The sequence below is a fragment of the Malurus melanocephalus genome, unplaced genomic scaffold (assembly GCF_030028575.1).
Source record: "Malurus melanocephalus ecotype Western Australia unplaced genomic scaffold, MMel_1.1 scaffold_592, whole genome shotgun sequence".
In the NCBI taxonomy this organism is placed as follows: domain Eukaryota; kingdom Metazoa; phylum Chordata; class Aves; order Passeriformes; family Maluridae; genus Malurus; species Malurus melanocephalus.
In genome coordinates, this window is record NW_026623824.1 from 337,752 (window position 1) to 357,446 (window position 19,695).

Sequence of the window (19,695 nt, forward strand, 5' to 3'; positions counted from 1 at the left end):
TTCCTACTCCGGATGCGAGGCTGGGCTAGGCGCGCAAGGATGGCGGCCAGCGCTCCCGGAGCTCGGCGGCGCTGTGAGCAGGCCCTGCTGCCCACAGTGCTGCTGACGCGCAGCAGCGTCCGGGGGCCGGCCATCGCCTTGCCCCGTTCGTGCTCTTACATGGCACCTCCTGGACCGATGCTCCGGGGAGCCTGGGGCAGTGGCGGGAGAGGCCAGAGGCGCGGTCGGGAAGGCCGCGTCCCGCCCCGGGCTTGTCGCCGCCTGCGGCCGAGTCACCGTCGCTCGCCGGGACGAGACCCGCGGGGCCGCTCGCCGACCGCGGGTGCCGATGCCGTGCACAGCAAGCCGGGCGGAGGMACCACCACGGCTCGAAGCGAACGGCCCCACCAGGACCGCGGCGGGCGGGGGCTCTGCCTTAGGTACGGCCAGAGCAGAGCGGGGGTCCGCKGCACCTTCGCGGCCATAGCCGCCGCCGCTTTCCCGGGCGGGAGGCGAGGGGACCGAGCGCACCTGCCGGCCCCGAGCCGCGGGGGCATGTTGCGGTGGCTGCTGTGGGTGCCGCAGCTGGAGCCGGGGACCCAATTTCGCACAGCGTTCTCGGCGGTGCCCGCACGGGACTCTGGTGGCGGCGGCGACAACTCTGCCCGCCCTCCGCGCGGGGAAGGGCTGGTTCCGCCGGACGGGGAAGCCGAGCGCGCAGCCATCTGTGTGCAGGGTGGGAAACCTGGCGGGACCGTAGCTGAGGTCAGGCAGCGGCACCTGCTCGGGGTCCTGTAACTGGCATCCCTCGAAGGACCGGAGCGACAGATTCGGGATTTTATTTCCACTCAAGAAATAGGAGGATGATGATCAGCTGTGGCATTATTTTTCTGTACTGGTGTTAACCGCTTAACTGTAAGTTAAAGTTGCATATTAATTGTCCAGTTTTCTTAGTTMCCGTGTGATTACATGTGAAACATGGTGTTTAACTTTAGATTTGAAGAATGCAAAGCTCCTCCAAAGCGTAGTTTCAGTGTGTGTTGTGGATTAACCCTGGCAGGCATCTCAGCCCTCACCCTTCCCCTTGCAGTGGGATGGGGATGGAATCAGAAGGGCAGTTTTCCTGTGGGAAATCGCACGGGTTGAGATAAAGACAGTTTAAAAGGTAAAGCAAAACTGCATGCCAAACAAAATGTGGAATCTATTCATTATGTCCCCTTTTCTAATATTAACAGGAAAGCAGGACTTCATGAGGTTCAACAGTGACTTGGGAAGCCATATGCTGTCATGTCGCATGTCTCCTCCCTCTTTCTCCTTCTTCCCCCACCTTTGATGGCTGAGCACGGCATCATCTAGTGTGGACTGGGCCTTTGGTTGGTTTGGTTCAGCAGTTCCAGCTGTGGTCCCTGCAAACTTCTTGTACACTCAACTCCTGAGATGGGAGCCACAGGAGAAACAGAGATGGCCTTGACTCTGCGTAAGTACTGTTCAGTCATAGCTAAACATCAGAGAGTTTGAACTACTTGCTTTGGTCACAAAACACAACACCCTGCTAGTTACTAGAAAGAAAATTAACTCTTGGCCCAGTTAAAAAAGTACAGTGTGAAAGACAAAATGTTGAAATAACAGTCTTTTAAATGTCATAAAAGTTTTATTTTGCCCAATCTATTTGATTTTTCAAAGAACACCAAGTTTATTTGGTGACAATAGGAGGAGTTTTGCCTACAGATGTTCAGCAGATTGTAATGGAGAAGTTTATGAGTGTATACAGGAAAGTGTGGGGTTTGTCGGTTCTAATGGCATTAAATAAGTATGTGGCAACACTGTATATTGGTCTGGCTACTGTCTTTCCATTTACAATAGAAAAAGCCAGTTTCATTTTTTTGGAGCAGTATTTTATTAGTGGAATAATACTGCCTTCAGTTTAATCCCTGAAACAGTATGCTTCTGACTTCGGATCTTAAAAGAGAGAAAGGACGCTGTCAAATAACCTTTCTGAAAAAGGTAAACTATCAAAATATTAGCAACAGGCAATCTAAATAAAGATGGCAAATGATTGTTAATATATGGATTTCTTATTTAAGCACCAGTGATCTGTGGTTTTGCTTTTGACAAAAACCATGAACTAAAGGATAGCAAATAACTTTTTCAAAAATAGTAAGTTACTAAGGCTGTTTGTTAGTGGGGGAGTTTTACTGAGATCTTGGATAAAAAAGGATTAGGTTGTTTATTGTTCCTATACTGCTGAAGCCGATATTTCATTATAGGAATTGGAACTCCGCAATCACCGCTTGTCAGTTGCTCTCTATCCTTACCTGAGACTGGGAGATAAAGCAATGAGAGTTATCAGTGTAGACTTCATCAAGGTTCTGAAATGAGGAACATAAAATGTCCTCAGCCATCTCCATGCGAACAGAACAAATTACGAAGGAATGCAGAGAACATGTGAGAGGTTAGTAATGACASAGGAGTGACTCCAACTAAGTTTGCTATTAGTACCAGCTTTTAGTAAGAACAGTGCTAGTTGTGGAGAGTTTTAGAAGGATGTTGGAAAAGAAGGTCTGAAAATAGAAGTTGTACAGTCAAGGTAAAAACAACATCCAACTGGAAGGTGATACGAGAAAGATTCCGTTTCAAAATTCTAAAAAGACAAGCTATTGGAAAGACCCATAATGGGAGTTTAATAAAYGTGTTGTGAATGTAATGAGACAATGTGGCTAAAGCTTGAGTGATTCCTTGGCTTAGGATGGGGAAAAAAAGATGAATAAATGGAAGTTTATGAGTGCATTCTTGATCCCATGCAACATTTTAGAGTAAATTTTAGAGGGACTGTGACCAAAGAAATAAGGAAGAATGTGAATAATGTGAGCTTGATCTAGTGAAATGTGTTCCATCTGCAGCAAGGGGATTGGAACTAAATGAAGTCTTGTCCAGCCCAGGCCATTCCATGATTTGAACCATGACAAGAGCTCTTTATTGTGACCTTGCTGCAGAAGAAAACACATTGTGTAACTGCACTTGCTTGTCTGACTGGCTAGGTGTATTAATTGTTGACTGATGACAAGCTCAGATGTAGATGTGCAGTATGTTGCAACTCCAAAAGATACAATCCTTGCATGTGTTAAGAAAGAAAAGATGCACCAGTCATGAGGGCTTGTTACTTGCCATGTACAAATGGACCAGGTACAGACGTTTCTAGTCTGCTGTACCAGAGAGTAATGGAAACTGGGCACGGAAATGACTGGTGAAGGTAGACTGTTTCTTATGAGATGTTTTTAGAGTAGCCTGTCTTGTTTAATGAAAAGGTAACAAAAGTGAAGACAGGGAGGTAGTATTACTGCAGTCTGTCAGGGCCTGTTTACAGTTTAGGGGAACACTGCAAAGTAGCCATTGATACCATTAGCTACATAAGTATTAAAGCAAATCTGTCTATTTTGTATCATGTGTGTGATTTGGGGTTATATCAACATAAAAGATTAGTTTTCAGAAGAAAACTTAAATAGCCTTAAAAAAATCCATGAAAAATGTTTGATTTGCTTCAAAACTCCATAATAATTTGTAATTTAAATTCAGTTATTGCAACACAACTGTATGCTTTGCTCAAGAGAAGCAAAACTTGTTTTGCTGGTAGGTGTGGCTTTGTTACTGACATTCAAAGGGCACCAGCTATCTGCAATAAAATGTACCAGGAAGTGTCTTAGGTATTGTACCATGTTTTTTGCCCTCAGCGTTGTTCTGTACTGAACATTATTGTAATTTACCTTAAAAGTATTTAAGTTTTTATCTGTTTAAAATAAACAATTAGTAAATTATTTTAGCAAAATAACTTAGCCAAAAATAGATGGAGGACTGAATGGAACTTCACTCGACCATCTACTTTAAAAGGTACTTTTTCCTTTCCAGTGTTGCTGTTCAAAATATTTTTTTTCCTCTCGTTCATTATTTATTGCTAGCAAAAGCAGAAGAAAGAACAGGTAATAAATCGATTTTGTTATTTGCTGTTGACATAATTTAATGTATCTTGAGTTAAAAACTATTAATTCTATAGGACTGAACAGTATTTTAAGTAATAAGTAGATGAAACCAAGAGGAAGACTGTTAAATGTGACCTACTCTATGTTGTAAGAATGCTAAAATATGTAACATCCTTGGAATAAGAATGCTTAGGGGGAACTTCTGTACTTTAGAATATTTTGTAAAAAGAGTTACTACGAGTTGTTTTCAGTCACAAATCTCCACCTGAAAGTCATATGACAAGTAGCAGACTCTTACTATGTATTTGCAGTTCTGCTCTTAATTTTAAGGACTTCTGGGGTCGACTGCATTTCAGAGATAGAAAACTCAATGCTTTCTGCTGCTTCTTTTCTGCTTAGTGTGATGTAGTGAGATTTTTTGGTACCCCTGTAACTGTTCTGGTCTGTAAAACAATTTCTTGGTAGCTAGCAAAGGCTGCTGTAAATCACGTCAGCCTTGGCATATGGGACATTTTAAGGGGTGTGTTGTGACTGTGGTTCTCCCTAGTTCACTTTTTAATGAAAGAGCAATTGTGAAAATACCGTACTTTACTTGAAGGCATGAAGAATTAATTTTCATCTGCGAGAAACATTTTTGTCATCTTGTGCAATAGCATCAGTTTATTCCATCTTGGCATTTTACTCCACAGTTCTGCTGGCATTTGGGGGAACTCTCTTGTACCGATTCAGTTTTCTGATCTAATGTGAATTTGATTGATCTGGGACACTCTTTTCTCAAGAATCTCTGTGGTACAAGCAGGCCTTTGAAAAGTCTTGCTGTCACTTTCCCGTTTGTGGATCATATCTGAACATCTAAAGGTGAATTTGTAGAGAAAACTTTTAWTCTAGGCTCCACTAGTGCGTGAGAATTTCATTAACTCCCACTTAGGCATTAACACTTGCTAGCACAAGTGCTGCTAAAGACTTTGGCTGTCCAGGCACTCAGGGCTGCCTCCCTGTTCCTGCAGCAGCAAGAGTTTAAGACCTGACCCCTAAACTGTGGCAGGAACTGAGCCAGCATTAATGCAGAGGAGGCCCAGATCTCCAGCAAGCATTATGTGGTGACCTTTGCTGCAACTCCTGCCTTGTAGAGGGCTGCATAGGGTAGAGTGACTGAGACCGAGTTTCATACCTGCATAGATTTCACCTATCTTCTGCTGGATTGTATGAATCGACCTTCCTCTCTATGTATGGTCTCATCTGTGAATTGCAAGTTAGGGAATTAATAAATTAGTGATTATATCTGCGCCGTTGTGTGCAATCCCCAATTAGCACGTTTATTATGAACTTGGTTAATTCTGTATGCATTTCGTTTATCTGCCTCTAGCTTATCTGTGAGAAGTCTGGTTGAGGGGTTTTTTTAAACATAACGTTACACACTGTGTAAAGAGAAAAAGAAAAATTTTGCTTTAAGAATTACTGCATAATTAATAAATTGTATACCCTAAAATTTGGATTATAGAAAAAATAATTGCTCCTTGTATTGCTGTATATACTTTGTTATATACTCCTAACAGAACCTTCAACGTACAGAAACTGCTTCACACATCTGACAAATAGAGGCATTCAGTGTTGCATACAGTATCGCCCATACCATTAAAGACATGTTCTGTGACTTTTCATAAAAGCACAGTAGCTGGGTCTCTGATTAAGTTAGTGCACAATGATAGAGACTTACCCTATTTTGTTTGTGACACTCCTGAGCAACGATCATGGGTCAGTATTAATCTCATAATATGTATTTTCTTTTCTGCAGATGCGGCAGTATAAAGGACAAGGACAGAGAAATTTACGTCCATGCTTAGATCCATACAAAATGATGTGTGCAGGGAAAAAATCATACTTTGCTGCTGCTGTGTGCATTCTTACTGTAACCTCATTGCTCACAGTTTCTTATCTAAAGTTACAGATACTTTCCCATTACCCAAAAGTAATTCAAGAAGGTAGAAGATGTAGAGGGGAAATTGCCAATAGCACAATAACAGCATTAAAAGGTAACAAAACTTTTATTATATCCCCATACTTTGATGACAGAGAAAGCAAAGTCACTCGTCTGATTGGAATTGTTCACCATGAAGATGTAAAACAACTGTACTGCTGGTTCTGCTGTCAGCCCAGTGGAAAGATCTATGTATCAAAAGCAAAAATCGATGTTCATTCAGATAGATTTGGATTCCCTTATGGTGCAGCAGATATAGTTTGTTTGGAACCTGAAAACTGTGATCCAAATCATGTATCGGTTCATCAATCTCCACATGGAAATATTGACCAGCTGCCAAGGTTTGAAATTAAAAACCGCAAGGCTGAGACCTTTTCTGTTGACTTCACTGTGTGCATCTCTGCCATGTTTGGAAACTACAACAATGTCTTGCAGTTTATACAGAGTATGGAAATGTACAAGATACTTGGAGTACAGAAAGTGGTGATCTATAAGAACAACTGCAGCCATCTGATGGAGAAAGTTTTGAAGTTTTATATAGAAGAAGGAACTGTCGAGATAATTCCCTGGCCAATAAACTCACACCTCAAGGTTTCTTCTGAATGGCGCTTCATGCAAGATGGAACACACATTGGCTACTATGGACAAATCACAGCTTTAAATGACTGTATATACCGTAACATGGAAAGGAGCAAGTTTGTGGTTCTTAATGATGCTGATGAAATAATTCTTCCCCTTAAGCACCCAGACTGGAAAACAATGATGAACAGTCTTCAGGAAAAAAACCCAGGGACTAGTGTTTTCCTCTTTGAGAACCATATCTTCCCTGAAACTGTATCTACTCCCATGTTCAACATTTCATTTTGGAATACTGTGCCAGGTGTTAACATATTACAGCATGTGTACAGAGAGCCTGACAGGAAAGATGTAATCAATCCCAGGAAAATGATAGTTGATCCACGAAAGGTGATTCAGACTTCGGTGCATTCTGTCCTACGTGCTTATGGGAACAGTGTGAATGTTCCCATGGATGTTGCCCTCGTTTATCACTGTCGGAAGGCCCTTCAAAGTGACCTTCCCAGGCAATCCCTYATCAGGGATACAACACTGTGGAGATACAATTCATCATTAATAATGAATGTTAACAAGGTGCTATCTCAAACCAAGCTCAAAAGTGAAACCACGTTTCCCTGAGGGAAGGTGGAGCACTACCTGTATTGTGGGAAGACAAGAGGATATAATTTAAAGATTATGTTACATTGATTTCCACATGGAGTTTACATTTTGCAGCAATTATTTAGGGAATCTATAGCAAACCCATGAATCATTTAATGATATCAAGGGTCAGTACAGATTGCAGTACTTCTGGAAAATGTACAGTTTGTTATCAATTAAAACAATAAGAAAAATCAGTATTTGTCAACTGATTCAAATAATGCAAACCTATGCAAGTTTTCAACCTATGTAAAAAAAAGTTCAACTACAGTCGTTAATGTTAAAGGAGGTAGCATTCTTAATTCTTGCAATTTATATGATACTGGGTACCAAATTTGTATATGTCCATTTGAGTAAAAGGTAAACAAATAATTCAGCACGATCTGCCTTTCAGTTGTAAAAAAAAAAAAAAAAAAAATAGCCCCTTATCCTCTTGGAAATAGTGTTTGTTAAAGATGTGGTGGATAGTAACACTAAACACAGCCACTCGAATTCTGCTGATGCAAGTGTCTCGTTTAACTGAGCTTTGGAGACACGTAAGTTTAGGAAGAGTGATCCCACCAGTTCTGAATTATTTAAGTGCTGAGTTGTGTTGGAAAGCTTTAAGAGGCAAGGGATACAGATTTAATTTAAAGAAAAAGATACTTTTGTGTACTGAAAAGAATCTGTATCGAGGAGTTAAAAATAGATGGCTAGACAACTTTTATTAAATGAAATTGTTGGGTTTTTTTTTTTTTTTTTGGCTCCTTGAAGCCTTGCAGGAAAAAAAATGTTTCCTGAAATGTTGACACGAGTTGGATTTAAATCCTTTATGAGATGGGTAAATTGAATTACATTGTTTCCCTATGTAGGTGCAAGGGTACAGAGGCTGCACTTTTCTCAATCTCTATCTGGAAATAGTGCTAAGTAGTTACTTTTGCTGAAGGGTCAGATGGAAACCAAAGCAAACCAAAAAAACATTTGCTCACACTGGTTTCACAGTTTTGGTTTTACAATTTCAGTTTCTGTTTGATAAGCCCCCAGAGGTATATGCATTTTATACATTGYGGCAGTGTATTAGCGCCTTCCTACTGAAGGCACATCTTAAGGCAGCAATAGGTTTGGTGTCTGACAGAGAGAAGAGTATGTGTGAGGGCAGATATGCTGTTTAAAATTTCTACATCAGTATCATGCTTTCATTTCTTCATCTACTTGATAATGGCACATGCCTGTATCCTTAAGGAACTCTATCATTAGTGGACTAGTATCATTAGAAGATGTCCAAAAGGATTTTTTACTTGGCTTCACAGTGTCTGGCAGCATCTCCCACTCTGTAGCAACAAACTGGCAGCTGTATTAATATCTGAGTGAGTGCTGCAGTCAGTTGTACAATCTTGCATGGCAACAGGTCCATTTAGAATTTCAGACTTATTGTTTAGAAGGGACAACTGGAAGTCCAACTCGGTGTTTAGAGCATGGTGCGCTCAGAGCTTTGTCTAGGAGGGCTGGGCAACCTGTTTTTTAGTCTTAAACTAATTGCACAGTAGACAAAAACCATTGGCCATTGTTTTGCTGCATGATGCCAAAATGAGTCTGACTTTGTTTTCTTTATAGCTTCTTAGTTAGCTGGAAACAATAGCAATGCCTTCCCATCCCATGGCCACCACCCTTCCCTTTCCCCACCATTTTTTCTGCAAGGCAAGGCCAAGCTTGGCTCTCAGTTTCTCAGCCACCTTTTGCACCACATCTCTGTGGACTCTGCATCATCAAGATCACTAACAATTAGTTAACCAAGTTTTCCTGTTTTGCCAACTTGGAAACTAGGACATTTTTGGCACGCCTCTGTTTAATCTTTCAAAGTCAATGCAGTGCTATGTAGGTGGCTCCTTCAGAAGAAGCTGAGTTACTGCACACATCCTAACTATATTGCTACATTACTTCCACATTAAAAATGATGAGAACTGGGTTTCATCACTAGTTTCTGAATACTATTTCATGGAAGCCTTCTTCACTTTGGAGTGAGACAACAAAAGCTTGAAGAGCTCATCATTTATGCCCCAGACAGTGCAGTTTGAATTTGGTTTCCGGTTGATAAAATCCTTGACTTGCAGGCATTTTTCAAAGTAAATTGGTGTGAATAAAGGAGAGAAAACTGAGTGCTTAGGAGTCTGGCCTTGTATTTGAGACTGCTCCACTGTAACCTTATGCAGCTCCTATGGCATCACTCAAATACTGATTCTTGCATATGAAAAATCTTCTTCATTGGTGTAATCCATACTGCATACATTTTGGAATCTTGGCCTTCATTCAGTATTAAGTATAAAATCAGGTCTCCTTGCATAGTGGGAAGAAAAGTCACACCAATAGTAGTAATGCTAGACATTTTTGTCTTTTCAAGGGCAGAAGCCAATCTTCAGGAAAACTCATGTTTTCAAGTTGCATGAAAAAACTGACATTAAGGAGAGAAGGAGGCAGAGAAGCCAATTTAAAGAATTTCTAAAGCATGTGATGTAGCTGGAGCTTTTAGGTACGTGTCAAATAGTACAAAAGTATGTGGACAAGTATTTGCTACTCAGCAATTAACTTGTGTGCATCAAGTCTCCTGTGATGAACAGTAAGACCTTTTTCTACTGTGCTTTTCTTCAGACTTTTGATTTTTTTTTTTCACCAGAGATGTGGCATTCTGTCATTTGCCCCTGCTTTCCAACTCTAGACATAGCAACTAATTTGAGTGCATTACATTAACTGCAACTTTTGAAGTGAATGGGCTGGTAGACATCATTTAATGTAAGAAAGTGACCTGCTGTAGAGACTAAAAATCACCTTACCATTCATGTGAACTAAAATATGTTCTAATACAAACTAGAAGAACTATAAAATACCAATTGAGCCATTCTGAATTACCATCAGCAAGTATGATGAATATGTCAGAGGTTCTCCAAGGTTAATTGCGACCACAAGCTCTATCAAATAAAGTGTTGTATCATTCTGGCTGATGAGATCATATTGACACGTTCTTGAACTTATAACATCGGATCCTACTTGAAGGACTCGATTCTTCTGTTTCAAAGGCTAAGTATTTAAAGCTATCATATGGAAAAATATTTTGAAGACAAAGATTCTGGAGAGAAAGCGTTTGCTATCTTCTCGTTTTTGTTAAGTGGCCATACACTGTAACTGTATTTGCTGTTACACATACAAAAGCCTGTGATTCTAAAATAGTAGCTTCACCTTCTGTTTCAACAACAAAATAAGGGTCAGAAGTCAGGTCAAGCACAACTTGATTTCAGCCTTAACAACAGATTTAAATGATTTCAACATTACAAGTTATACTTCAGAGCCCAAATAGGTATATTTGAACATGAATATAGACAAAAGTTTGTGGTGAATACTGTTAGCATGCTGCATTGCATTATGTCCAAAATAACCCATTCCCAAATGCCCAAATGAAAGAAAATGATTGTGCATTGCATGATGATGCCACTGGGTGTGCAACTTTGGTTCATGCAAAGTCTCATTTTATGGACACACTGCTGATAGGCCATATATTCCTGAAGATTCTGTATGTGTGAGCTTTTCAGCCATGTTCTTTCCATAACACCAAGTGGATACTATGGTCTGGCATACTGGTGGCAAAAACCAAGCCTGTATCATTTTGGCCATTTAGTCCATTTAACCAAGACATTTCACCAGCCAAAAAGCTTGAACCTCTCTTTGACTTTCTATATTCTGGTAGAGGCCAGCGGCTTATCAGTTTTTCTGTCCTCAAGTCCATTATATATAGGTATCTGTTGTCAAAGAGTAGAGCAAATATCTCTCCAAAGCCCAGCAAGGACACATTTGAGAAGTCTGGAGGTTTGATAACCCTAGAAGACAAGAAAACAGTGTTAGAATCTCCCTTACAATGTAGTCATGAGCTTGAATTACTAAACGAAGTCCTGTGCGTCTACGGAAAACGTGCCTTAACTCGTCATTCTGAAATAATTTAGAACTGAATGCAATTTTTTCAAATTAAGCAACTGAACGTAGCTACAGTGGTTTCAGTTCTGACTTTGTGCATTCAGGACAGACCCTTCTGAACATAAAGGCTAAAGTTTGAAAGGGATTATTCTGCAAAGCATAAGAAAAAAGCCATTTCCAGATACACACAAAGGAGCAAATGAAGATGTGTTTTACAGTAAATTTCCATATGGATTTCATGCTTCAATGTCATTAATCTAAGAAGTAAAAGCTGTTATTKTTCTTTGGACCACTCTTACAAAAGGCAGAAGTAAAACACAGACATGCATTCTTGTGATAAGCATTGATGGTAAGACAAATCATCCAAGACCGGTCCTTGGAATGCTGTTTTACTGATGTTTCATGCTAAGTTAAGCATGGGGAGAAATAAAGGTTTTTTTTAGTTCCCCAATACCTTTATGATGTTTTACCTTAACAAATAAAACCTGGAACAGAAACCGAAGAGTTGAGTTTTCCACAACTGCCTGCACATGTGATCACAGCATTACATAAAGCACAGAACTAAGGCACAAAAATGTATGGAGATGAAAATTGCTCTCAGCAGTGAGAGACCATCTTTCTCTTTTGAAAGATGGGAGGGTCAACTAAGAGGTGAAATTACTCAGTTATTCTTACTGATAAGACACACTTCTTCTGAATTAGATCTTTCAAAGGTAGATACTCCCCAAATATTCAGGCTGTTTAAATTAAGAGTCTGCCAGCAGTTCTAAAATGTGTTCTTTTCTTTAGTAAGTTACTGTCTTTGATGCTACCATTTCTAACTCATACAGCCTGATTCTTTTTATAGAAATGGAGTGCCATCATGTTCGGTCCTTTATTGCAGTCTGATAGATTCCACTATCATTCCACAGCATTAGTGACAGATAGTAGTGCTATAAGGAAAAAAAGAGTCTCTTAAATTTCCTGCCCCATCAAAGGATCCCCAGAAATGCCTGCTTGGTTCTCTGTATAGCAGTCTCCTTGGCAACATTAGCTCTGGGTCCCTACATTTTCACATTCACAACTACAGCCCTGCAGTCTGATTTAAGTCTGTACTGAAACACTTCAGCTTACAGAATGAAAATATGGAAAAAAACTAGCATGTGGCCAGAAACCAAACAAACAATTCATGTTATCAGATGAGAAATTAGAATTAAACCTCTCAATATGTGTAAAGCGAGATGCTTACAGGATTTTTATCAAGATTCTTTTGGTCTACATCTAAAGCAATTACTAAAACTAGTATGATCTACTTCTTATTTATTAATGAAGACTGGATCCTAAACTGAACGGTTTACCTGAGAATATCATAGCTGGCAAAGTCCCACTGGTATAATCCTAGTGCTGAACTGCACACAATGTATTTACCATCAAAGTGCAGTCTGGGCTGTAGGGAGATGCTGCGGTCTTCAGAAACAGACAACGTTCTTAAGCACTTGCAATTTATTTCTCTTCCAATAGGCCAAATCTACAATTAAAACACAGTTTAAACCCATAAAAAATTCACTCTATAAACGGTTATACAAATAGAGCAAGCCTCACAGTCTCTTTTTAAGCATCAGGTTAATGTGTACATGGGGATTTTTTCAGGAATATTTATCTCCTTCAGATAGGAACATCAATTCTTCGAGTGATTTATCCTAGAGTTTTGGTGCAGTATGTGCTGTTCCTAGCCAAAAAATTACCAGTGAAAATAAGTACTTTATAGAATGGGAAAAAGAAATAAATTAACCATCCGATTGGGACAGTTTTCATAACAGTTTCAGTTATGAAAAACTTCTGTAGCCACAAACTTACAGCACTCCCCAACCCTAAATTCCCCAACAGTAACAGTATTTGAAATTAAGTGCTTTAAGACATGAACTGAAAGCAATGGTTTTTTGCATTATCATTTCTGTAGAGCTGTCATTTAAAATGAAATGCTAAGAGCATTGAAAAACTAGCTTTTGAAGAGTTTAGTGTTCTGCACGCAGCCTCACAAGTGGGAAATGTGAGAAGAAAATAAAGCCTTCTATTATTTGTAATACTAGTATTAGTATTTATTATCTGTAAACTTCAGCAAATAACTCAAGCTTTTTATTTCCCAATGTACCAAAATAATTTATGCATGAAATACGGTACCTACCTTGATTTCATACTTATCTGCACTTAGGAGAATATAATCCCCAGGACTATGCATAAGAGATTTGACTTTGCACTTCTGCAAAACTACCTGTAATTGAAGGATGGTAATGATTTCTGTTGATGCTGTTAAGTAAACATTCATTTGCACTTTCCTTTCACTTCACTGACCACCTATAAACCATACCCATGAATAAAAGCAGTACAAATACTTTCAGCAAGTGAAGGAAAACTACAGTTTACAGTCTTCTTGTTCCTACTAGCGACAACTTACTGTATTAATAAGCAAACATATACACCTCACTTGTACAGTCACAGCCCCTACCCTCCAAGTTCTGAAATAAGCAGAAGAAAAATACTGTTTCATGCTCAGATTTTTGTTATCAAGATCATTCGATTTCTTATATAATTTTTAAAGCGGCGTTCTTTCAGAACCAGTTTTTATTCAGTCTTTGCATCAAACCCTGCTTCCTAATATTACCCCAGCTGCTTTGGAACTGAAATACCTTCAATGGTCTGAAAGGTTTAATTGCAGCTTAAGTATCTTTTCTGTTGAAATGTTATTTCATAGTATTTCCAGATGTTCTTCAGATTATAAACATAGTTGCAGCATTAGGATTAGGAAACAAAAATTAGAACACTTTAGAAATGTAGTGCAARTAAGTGTACAAGATTAATTAAAAATCAATATTCCCACCTTAGTGACCCATTCTGTGTGTCCAGTAAGGGTATTCAGGCACGTTCCTGCTGATAAGGCCCATACTTTCACAGTGAAGTCTGCAGAGCCACTGACCAGAATATCAAGTTCATCATTGTAATCCACRCTAAAAACTACAAGGAAATAGGGAACTAAGTAAGGAATACCAGTCTATATTGTATGTGTTTTCCTGTGAGACACTAGTAGCCTCTATATTAATTTAGCAGCCTCTAAATTCATAAGCCACTACATCTTTAATTGTTACTCTTCAACTACATACATGAATTGTTGCTCTGGATGCCTTAGTTTACATTGCAAAATTACCGGGGGTTTTTCGCCCAAATTAAGAGCATGYATGTCTGTGATTACTTTACGACTGGATTATGCCAAAGTGTAACTTAAGCCAGTTCCTATTTCCAGAGTTTTAGTATAACACTTTCAGCAGGATTAATACCTTTTATAGATACACGGGAAAAAAACTACAGCTGAGTTGAGGATATTTTTAACTACATGACAAATAATTTAATTACGAGGGAAATGCAAATACATATTCCCAGGTCCCATTTTGCTCTTTCATGCAAGCTCATGTCCAGTCTGAGAATATAAAGAATGGCCATGTATGCCCTGCTACCTAAGCTTTGCACCTCTTTGAGACTTGAAATTACTGAATAGCCACAGCATTTAGTGTCACTTCCATGCAATTGCACAACACTACATGGCTAAGCTTTTGCACATTCAAGGACAAATTTATATCTGTTTTAGTCACTTCCCCTTTTGGGGGGAACTGAGGTGACTAAGTGACAGAGAAGAKAGGCTGAACAAACCAAAAAAGCTAATGTGCAAAAAGCTAACTTAAATTATATTTTGTTTGATGACAATGTACATTACTTGACCAGTGAAATTACAATTTGAAAATTTCAACATACCTGCACCAGTATGTCCTCTAAAATGCTGTGTCTTTGTCCCAGAGCTCCATTCCCAACAGGCTACTGTGTTATCAAAAGATCCTGTTACAAGCTTTTGTTCATCAAACTTCACTGCAGCACAGGTGTGTGTCTGGATACCATATATGCACTGACCTGTGCTTACATCCCACAGTTTTGCAGACAAGTCATCTGATCCTAGAATATAAAAGAACAGGATAATCGCAAGCAAAGAGTAAATAATATTTCTGATTCTATACTCGTCTTTCTTTACCTTAAATAAAGTATTTTCATGGAATCATAGAATGATTATGGTTGGAAGTGACCTCTGGAGGTCAACTCTTCCAATCGCCCTAGTAAAGCAGGGCCACCTACAGCCAGCTGCCCAGGACCATGACCAGATGGCTTTTGAGTGTGACCAAGGATGGATGCTCCACAATCTCCTTGGGCAACCTGTGCTCCATCACTCTCACTGTAAAAACATAAAGGAACAAATCACTCTCACAGTAGAAAGTGTTTCAAGGGGAATCTCCTGTGTTTCAGTTTGTGAGGCCTCCTGTTTCACTGCCTCTTGYTCCATCATTGGGCATCACTGAAAAGAGCCTGCTTCCATCTTCTCTGCACCTTCACTTCAGTTATTTCTGTACACTGATAGCATCCTGGGCCCTCACTTCTTCAGGATAAGAAATTCCAGCTCTCTCAGCCTTTCTTCATATGAAAGATGCTCCAGTCCCTTTATAACCTTCGTGGCCTTTCACTGGACTCTCCAGTGTGTCCCTGTCTCTACTAGGGAGCCCAAAAGTGGATACAATGCTCCACCAAGCCTCACCASTGCTGAGAAGAGGGGAAGGAGCACCCCACTCAACCTGCTGGCAACTCCTCCTAAAGCAGCCCAGGATACCCTTTGCCTTCTTTTCAGCAAGGGAACATTGGGGCTTATGCTCACTTGGTGTCTGCCAGGACACTTAGGTCCTTCTCTGCCAAGCTGCTTTCCAGTTTGGTGGCCCCTACCATATACTGATGCTGTGGAGTTGATCGGCTTCAGGTGCAGGGCTTGGCACTTCCYCTTGTTTTTCTCATTAAATTGTACTTTCAAGCTGCCTGAATTAGGAAATATGCCCTAGTTTTAACTCTCAGCACTACAGCAAAGCAGCTTATTTTCACATTAAGGAATCTACAAGATACCTGGCCTACTAGGTTCTTCACACCCTTTAATCACCTTCTACAGATTCTGGCACTACTCCGACTGACACTATCCACTGAAATAGATGCATGGAAACAGATGCATGGAAGTTATACGTGACACATCACTCTCAGGTTTGCAGAGCCACTAACTATCCTGCAAGCTTTGGTTAGTTTCAGGAGGGAAAGGGGTCCTCCAAATCCTGAAATACACCAGACCCATAAGGGCCACTTTCTTTTCCTACCTAAAGTACCTCTTTTTTTAAGTGCAAGCTTTGCAGAGCAAAATAAAACTCTGGGTTCTTTACACCTGTTTATTCTCCTGGGGGCTTCAGCACAGAAGTTGTCAGAAAGTTCTGACAATGCTGTTTTTGTGTGTATAACATTCTCTAGTGAGTAGGTAAGTGAAAGACTGGCTAGAATCTAGCTGTTGGCTCCTAGTAAGCATCCTAGTGTACCAAAAAATGTGTGATTGAAGTCAATATTCCCAATTTAGTGTATAATACTGTCATTCAAAATGACGATAAAATCCTAGAAAATATGCTCTGATAGTAGTTCATAGTAACTCTGTTATTATTCTTTCCTACTAAGACTTCATATATGTTCTGTCTGTAACTTAAGTTCAAATTGAAATCTTGAAGTCTATAAAGGGGGAAGCTGAAATTATGTGCAAGTTAGACTAGTAGCAAGGGTAAATCCAGTTTACAGCGCTTCATAAAGCACTTACGTTAAGAACTGGAAGTGCTTACAGTCTTGTGTCAAGGAAGAAGATAGAACATTTTCTTCCATACTTTGGGAGACTGAAGTTCTCTCACAGCCCAAAGTCCTTTTAATTGAAAGCTATGGTCTAAGAGGATAACTAACATGTCTGTACTTCTCAAACAGGCTTACTAATAGTAACAGCATGATCAAAATCATCGAGCAGTCTGGACTGGAGGGATCCTTAAAAATCATTTCGTTCCAAACACCCTGCCATGGACAGGGACAATGATACCTGCTGTTGCTATTTCTTCAACCAACAAAGAAATTGGTCTCCTTGTGTTCTTACTGAAGTGACTAATGAGTTTATTAGTACACCAGATTTTTCAGAAACTGAAAAAAAAAAAGGAAGTGAGTATGAATTATGATCTGTATTCACACTATGAAAATGATTTGTCTGGTAAAGGAAAAGCAAATTGTCATTAATCACACAAGAAGGGAGAGAAAACAAAGACTTTTTTGTCRTCCGTCCTTCCTACCTGTACACAGAAGTCCATCTTTATAGTAAAGTGCATATACTCTGGCACTGTGTCCGATTAAAGAGGATGTCTCAAAGGCTTTGTGGTCCTTCAGCTGCTTCATCCTTAAAATAGCTTTTAGGTAAACCTTCTTCCAATGCAGAGGATCCTGAACAGAGTCATCTATCTGCCAACCCAAATTCTTACAGGCAGTCTGCCACACCTCTGTACAGGCACTTATAACCTTGTTCCACTGCTTAGAGACGAGGCAACACGTGAGTAAGGTCTGCGGATCAAGCCATTTTAACAGATAAAAGCTAAGTTCCAATGGAAGAAGTTTGAGGAAGTCCCTCTTGAGGAGAATCTCTAGATTATTGGAGAGGTGCCTGAGCTGGACTGCTCCACTCAAGCTAATCAGGTGATCCAGAGTTTCATTTTTCTGCAAGTCCGTCAGAGAAAGAAATGCAATAGAAATGTTATCAAGCCATGCTTCAAAGTCCTTTTTCTCCATAAGGTTATGGAAAAATTTACCTGTGATACATCAAAATACTGTATTAGTTCCGTTCAGAAAACAAGGTAAGAATCACATCTTTATTACTGGTACATCGGTATTCCACATGGCACGGTAACACATAGATTGAAGTGACCAAATGCATTTTAAAATATTTACTAGGTTAGCACTAAGCATTTGCATGCACCTTGAACTACCATTTGTCCCACACCAGACTTAAAAGTAAATTGTGTTTAGCTAGTGAACATTAGCATTCGTTGTGAATGCTGACATCTTTCTTGTTGTAGGTTAACACTTTCAAATTCTGAGTCCAATAAGGTTGGGGTTAGTTTAAGTTTTAAACCTACTATAGCAAAAAAAACCAGTGTCTTAGACTTTACTCACGGTTATACTGATTAAAGGAAAAAAAAACCAAAGCACATAAGCAGAGTCATAGGCTAGTTACTAACTGAACTACCTCATACCTTTATCCTGAACTATTTTATATATGAAGCAGGTAACCAGTTAGTTTTAAAAACCATATAAAGAGGCGTCTGACAAACGGTATTGAAGGATATGTTAGTCATCTTTCTATTTGTGAAGACCTGAGCTTGTACCGATCTAGTGTAAGTTTTGACATGTCTGCACCAGTTTGACCTAAATGCATTAAAAAAATCCTGTTGGGGTTTTTTTTTCCTACTTTTGTTAGTTTATTTCCACTGTGGCTTAACTGTGAAATTGAATACCATCTCCTGAACTACATCCTGTATGCACTTATACTATCCTGTGACATCTCAAGTTCCTACAATGACTTGGGACCATGAATCAACAAGATAAACATCAGGTAAACAATAAAAATTAAAAAAAAAAAAAAAAAAAAAAAAAAAAAAAAAAAAAATCTCTGTAAGTTCTACTTCCATTCATTAGTCAACGATGTGAATTTAATAGCAGCTCCCAAACTGAAAGAATGGAGGTAAGAGTAGGACGCACTTTATATACAGACGTTTTACCATCATAGAGTAAGATCTTAAGAGTATACCCCTTAACAGGGCATAGGCATATTGTTAAGTAAGTGTCCACCATAAAAGGCTGCACATGGCATGCAATTGTTGCATGCACACGATAAATTTCTGGATGTCAAATGCATAGCAGCAGCTCTGCTCCTATCAATTCACAAGTTCACACAGTAACTTTTACTGCTGACAGCACTTACCAGCTTTCCTCAGCACGTATGTCAGGAAATATAGTTGCTGTTCAAATAGGCATGTGTTCCCTTCAAAACAAATAAAAAATTCTAACAGGCTAGCTATGAAGGAAAATTCCGTGAGCTGCAAGGCGTTAGTCGTATTCAACACGTGAAGCTAATACTGAAATTAAGGGCTGCCGTGAGGCCGCTGAAAGCGGTGCTCGAGCCTGTCTTGCAGGTGTTATGCAGCCAGCCCCATCCGCTCCCCCCGCCCGCTCCCGTGTAGCTCCGCACGCAAAAGGCACGGCGAGTACTGGGGACGCAGCGCCGCTGCTGCCGACAGCTCCGCGTCGCTCACCTCAGGTAGCAGCCCGGCGCGGGGTGACCGTCGGCGGGCAGTCGCCACGGCTTGCGCGGACTCCAGGAGCCCAGCAGGAACGGGTGCTTCCCTGCGGCCATCGCTCCCACGGGAGGAACGGCTCTSAGCACTTCCGCGGCCCGCGCCACAACCTGCGCGCACCCACGACAGACGGGTGACCCTCAAGACGAGACGGAGGCCTCAGGACCACCCGGTGSTGACCGGGGAAGAGGGCCGGGCGAGCCCGCGCCGGGCGAACCGGCAGCAACGGAGAGAAAGCGCTCCCCGAGCCGCCGCTCGCACCATCGGGCGGCTTCCGGCGCATCCAACGTCATCACCCGCCGCCGCCGCCGCCCTCCAGCCGCTTCCGCCCGCTCCGCTCCGCTGCTGCTGCTGC

At 40.5% G+C, this 19,695-nt stretch overlaps 2 protein-coding genes across 11 annotated transcripts; one reads left to right on the forward strand and one right to left on the reverse strand.

The window, feature by feature from the left end:
* The first annotated feature begins 347 nt into the window (after positions 1-347).
* Positions 348-7,125, forward strand: LOC130583506 (beta-1,4-galactosyltransferase galt-1-like). Of its 7 annotated transcripts, XM_057382915.1 has the most exons (6): positions 711-894; positions 1,215-1,456; positions 2,247-2,431; positions 3,883-3,953; positions 4,643-4,811; positions 5,749-7,125. In XM_057382915.1, exon 6 carries the CDS (start codon positions 5,749-5,751, stop codon positions 7,123-7,125), a length of 1,377 nt encoding a protein of 458 aa, XP_057238898.1. In that variant the 5' UTR covers positions 711-894; positions 1,215-1,456; positions 2,247-2,431; positions 3,883-3,953; positions 4,643-4,811. The 7 variants fall into 7 exon arrangements, with proteins under 7 accessions (XP_057238899.1, XP_057238898.1, XP_057238895.1 ...); XM_057382916.1 differs by lacking the exons at positions 711-894; positions 4,643-4,811 and adding an exon at positions 348-419; XM_057382912.1 differs by lacking the exon at positions 4,643-4,811.
* A 3,577-nt stretch (positions 7,126-10,702) lies between these two features.
* On the reverse strand, positions 10,703-19,616 carry FBXW2 (F-box and WD repeat domain containing 2). 4 transcript variants are annotated; one of them, XM_057382919.1, is made up of 8 exons: positions 19,299-19,616; positions 18,968-19,027; positions 17,286-17,795; positions 14,869-15,063; positions 13,943-14,076; positions 13,250-13,336; positions 12,423-12,592; positions 10,703-10,991 (listed from the first exon to the last, which is right to left on the reverse strand). In XM_057382919.1, exons 3-8 carry the CDS (start codon positions 17,773-17,775, stop codon positions 10,703-10,705), a joined length of 1,365 nt encoding a protein of 454 aa, XP_057238902.1. In that variant the 5' UTR covers positions 17,776-17,795; positions 18,968-19,027; positions 19,299-19,616. The 4 variants fall into 4 exon arrangements, with proteins under 4 accessions (XP_057238902.1, XP_057238901.1, XP_057238904.1 ...); XM_057382918.1 differs by lacking the exon at positions 18,968-19,027; XM_057382921.1 differs by lacking the exon at positions 18,968-19,027 and having other exon boundaries at positions 17,286-17,703; positions 19,299-19,498.
* Between the last annotated feature and the right edge of the window lie 79 nt (positions 19,617-19,695).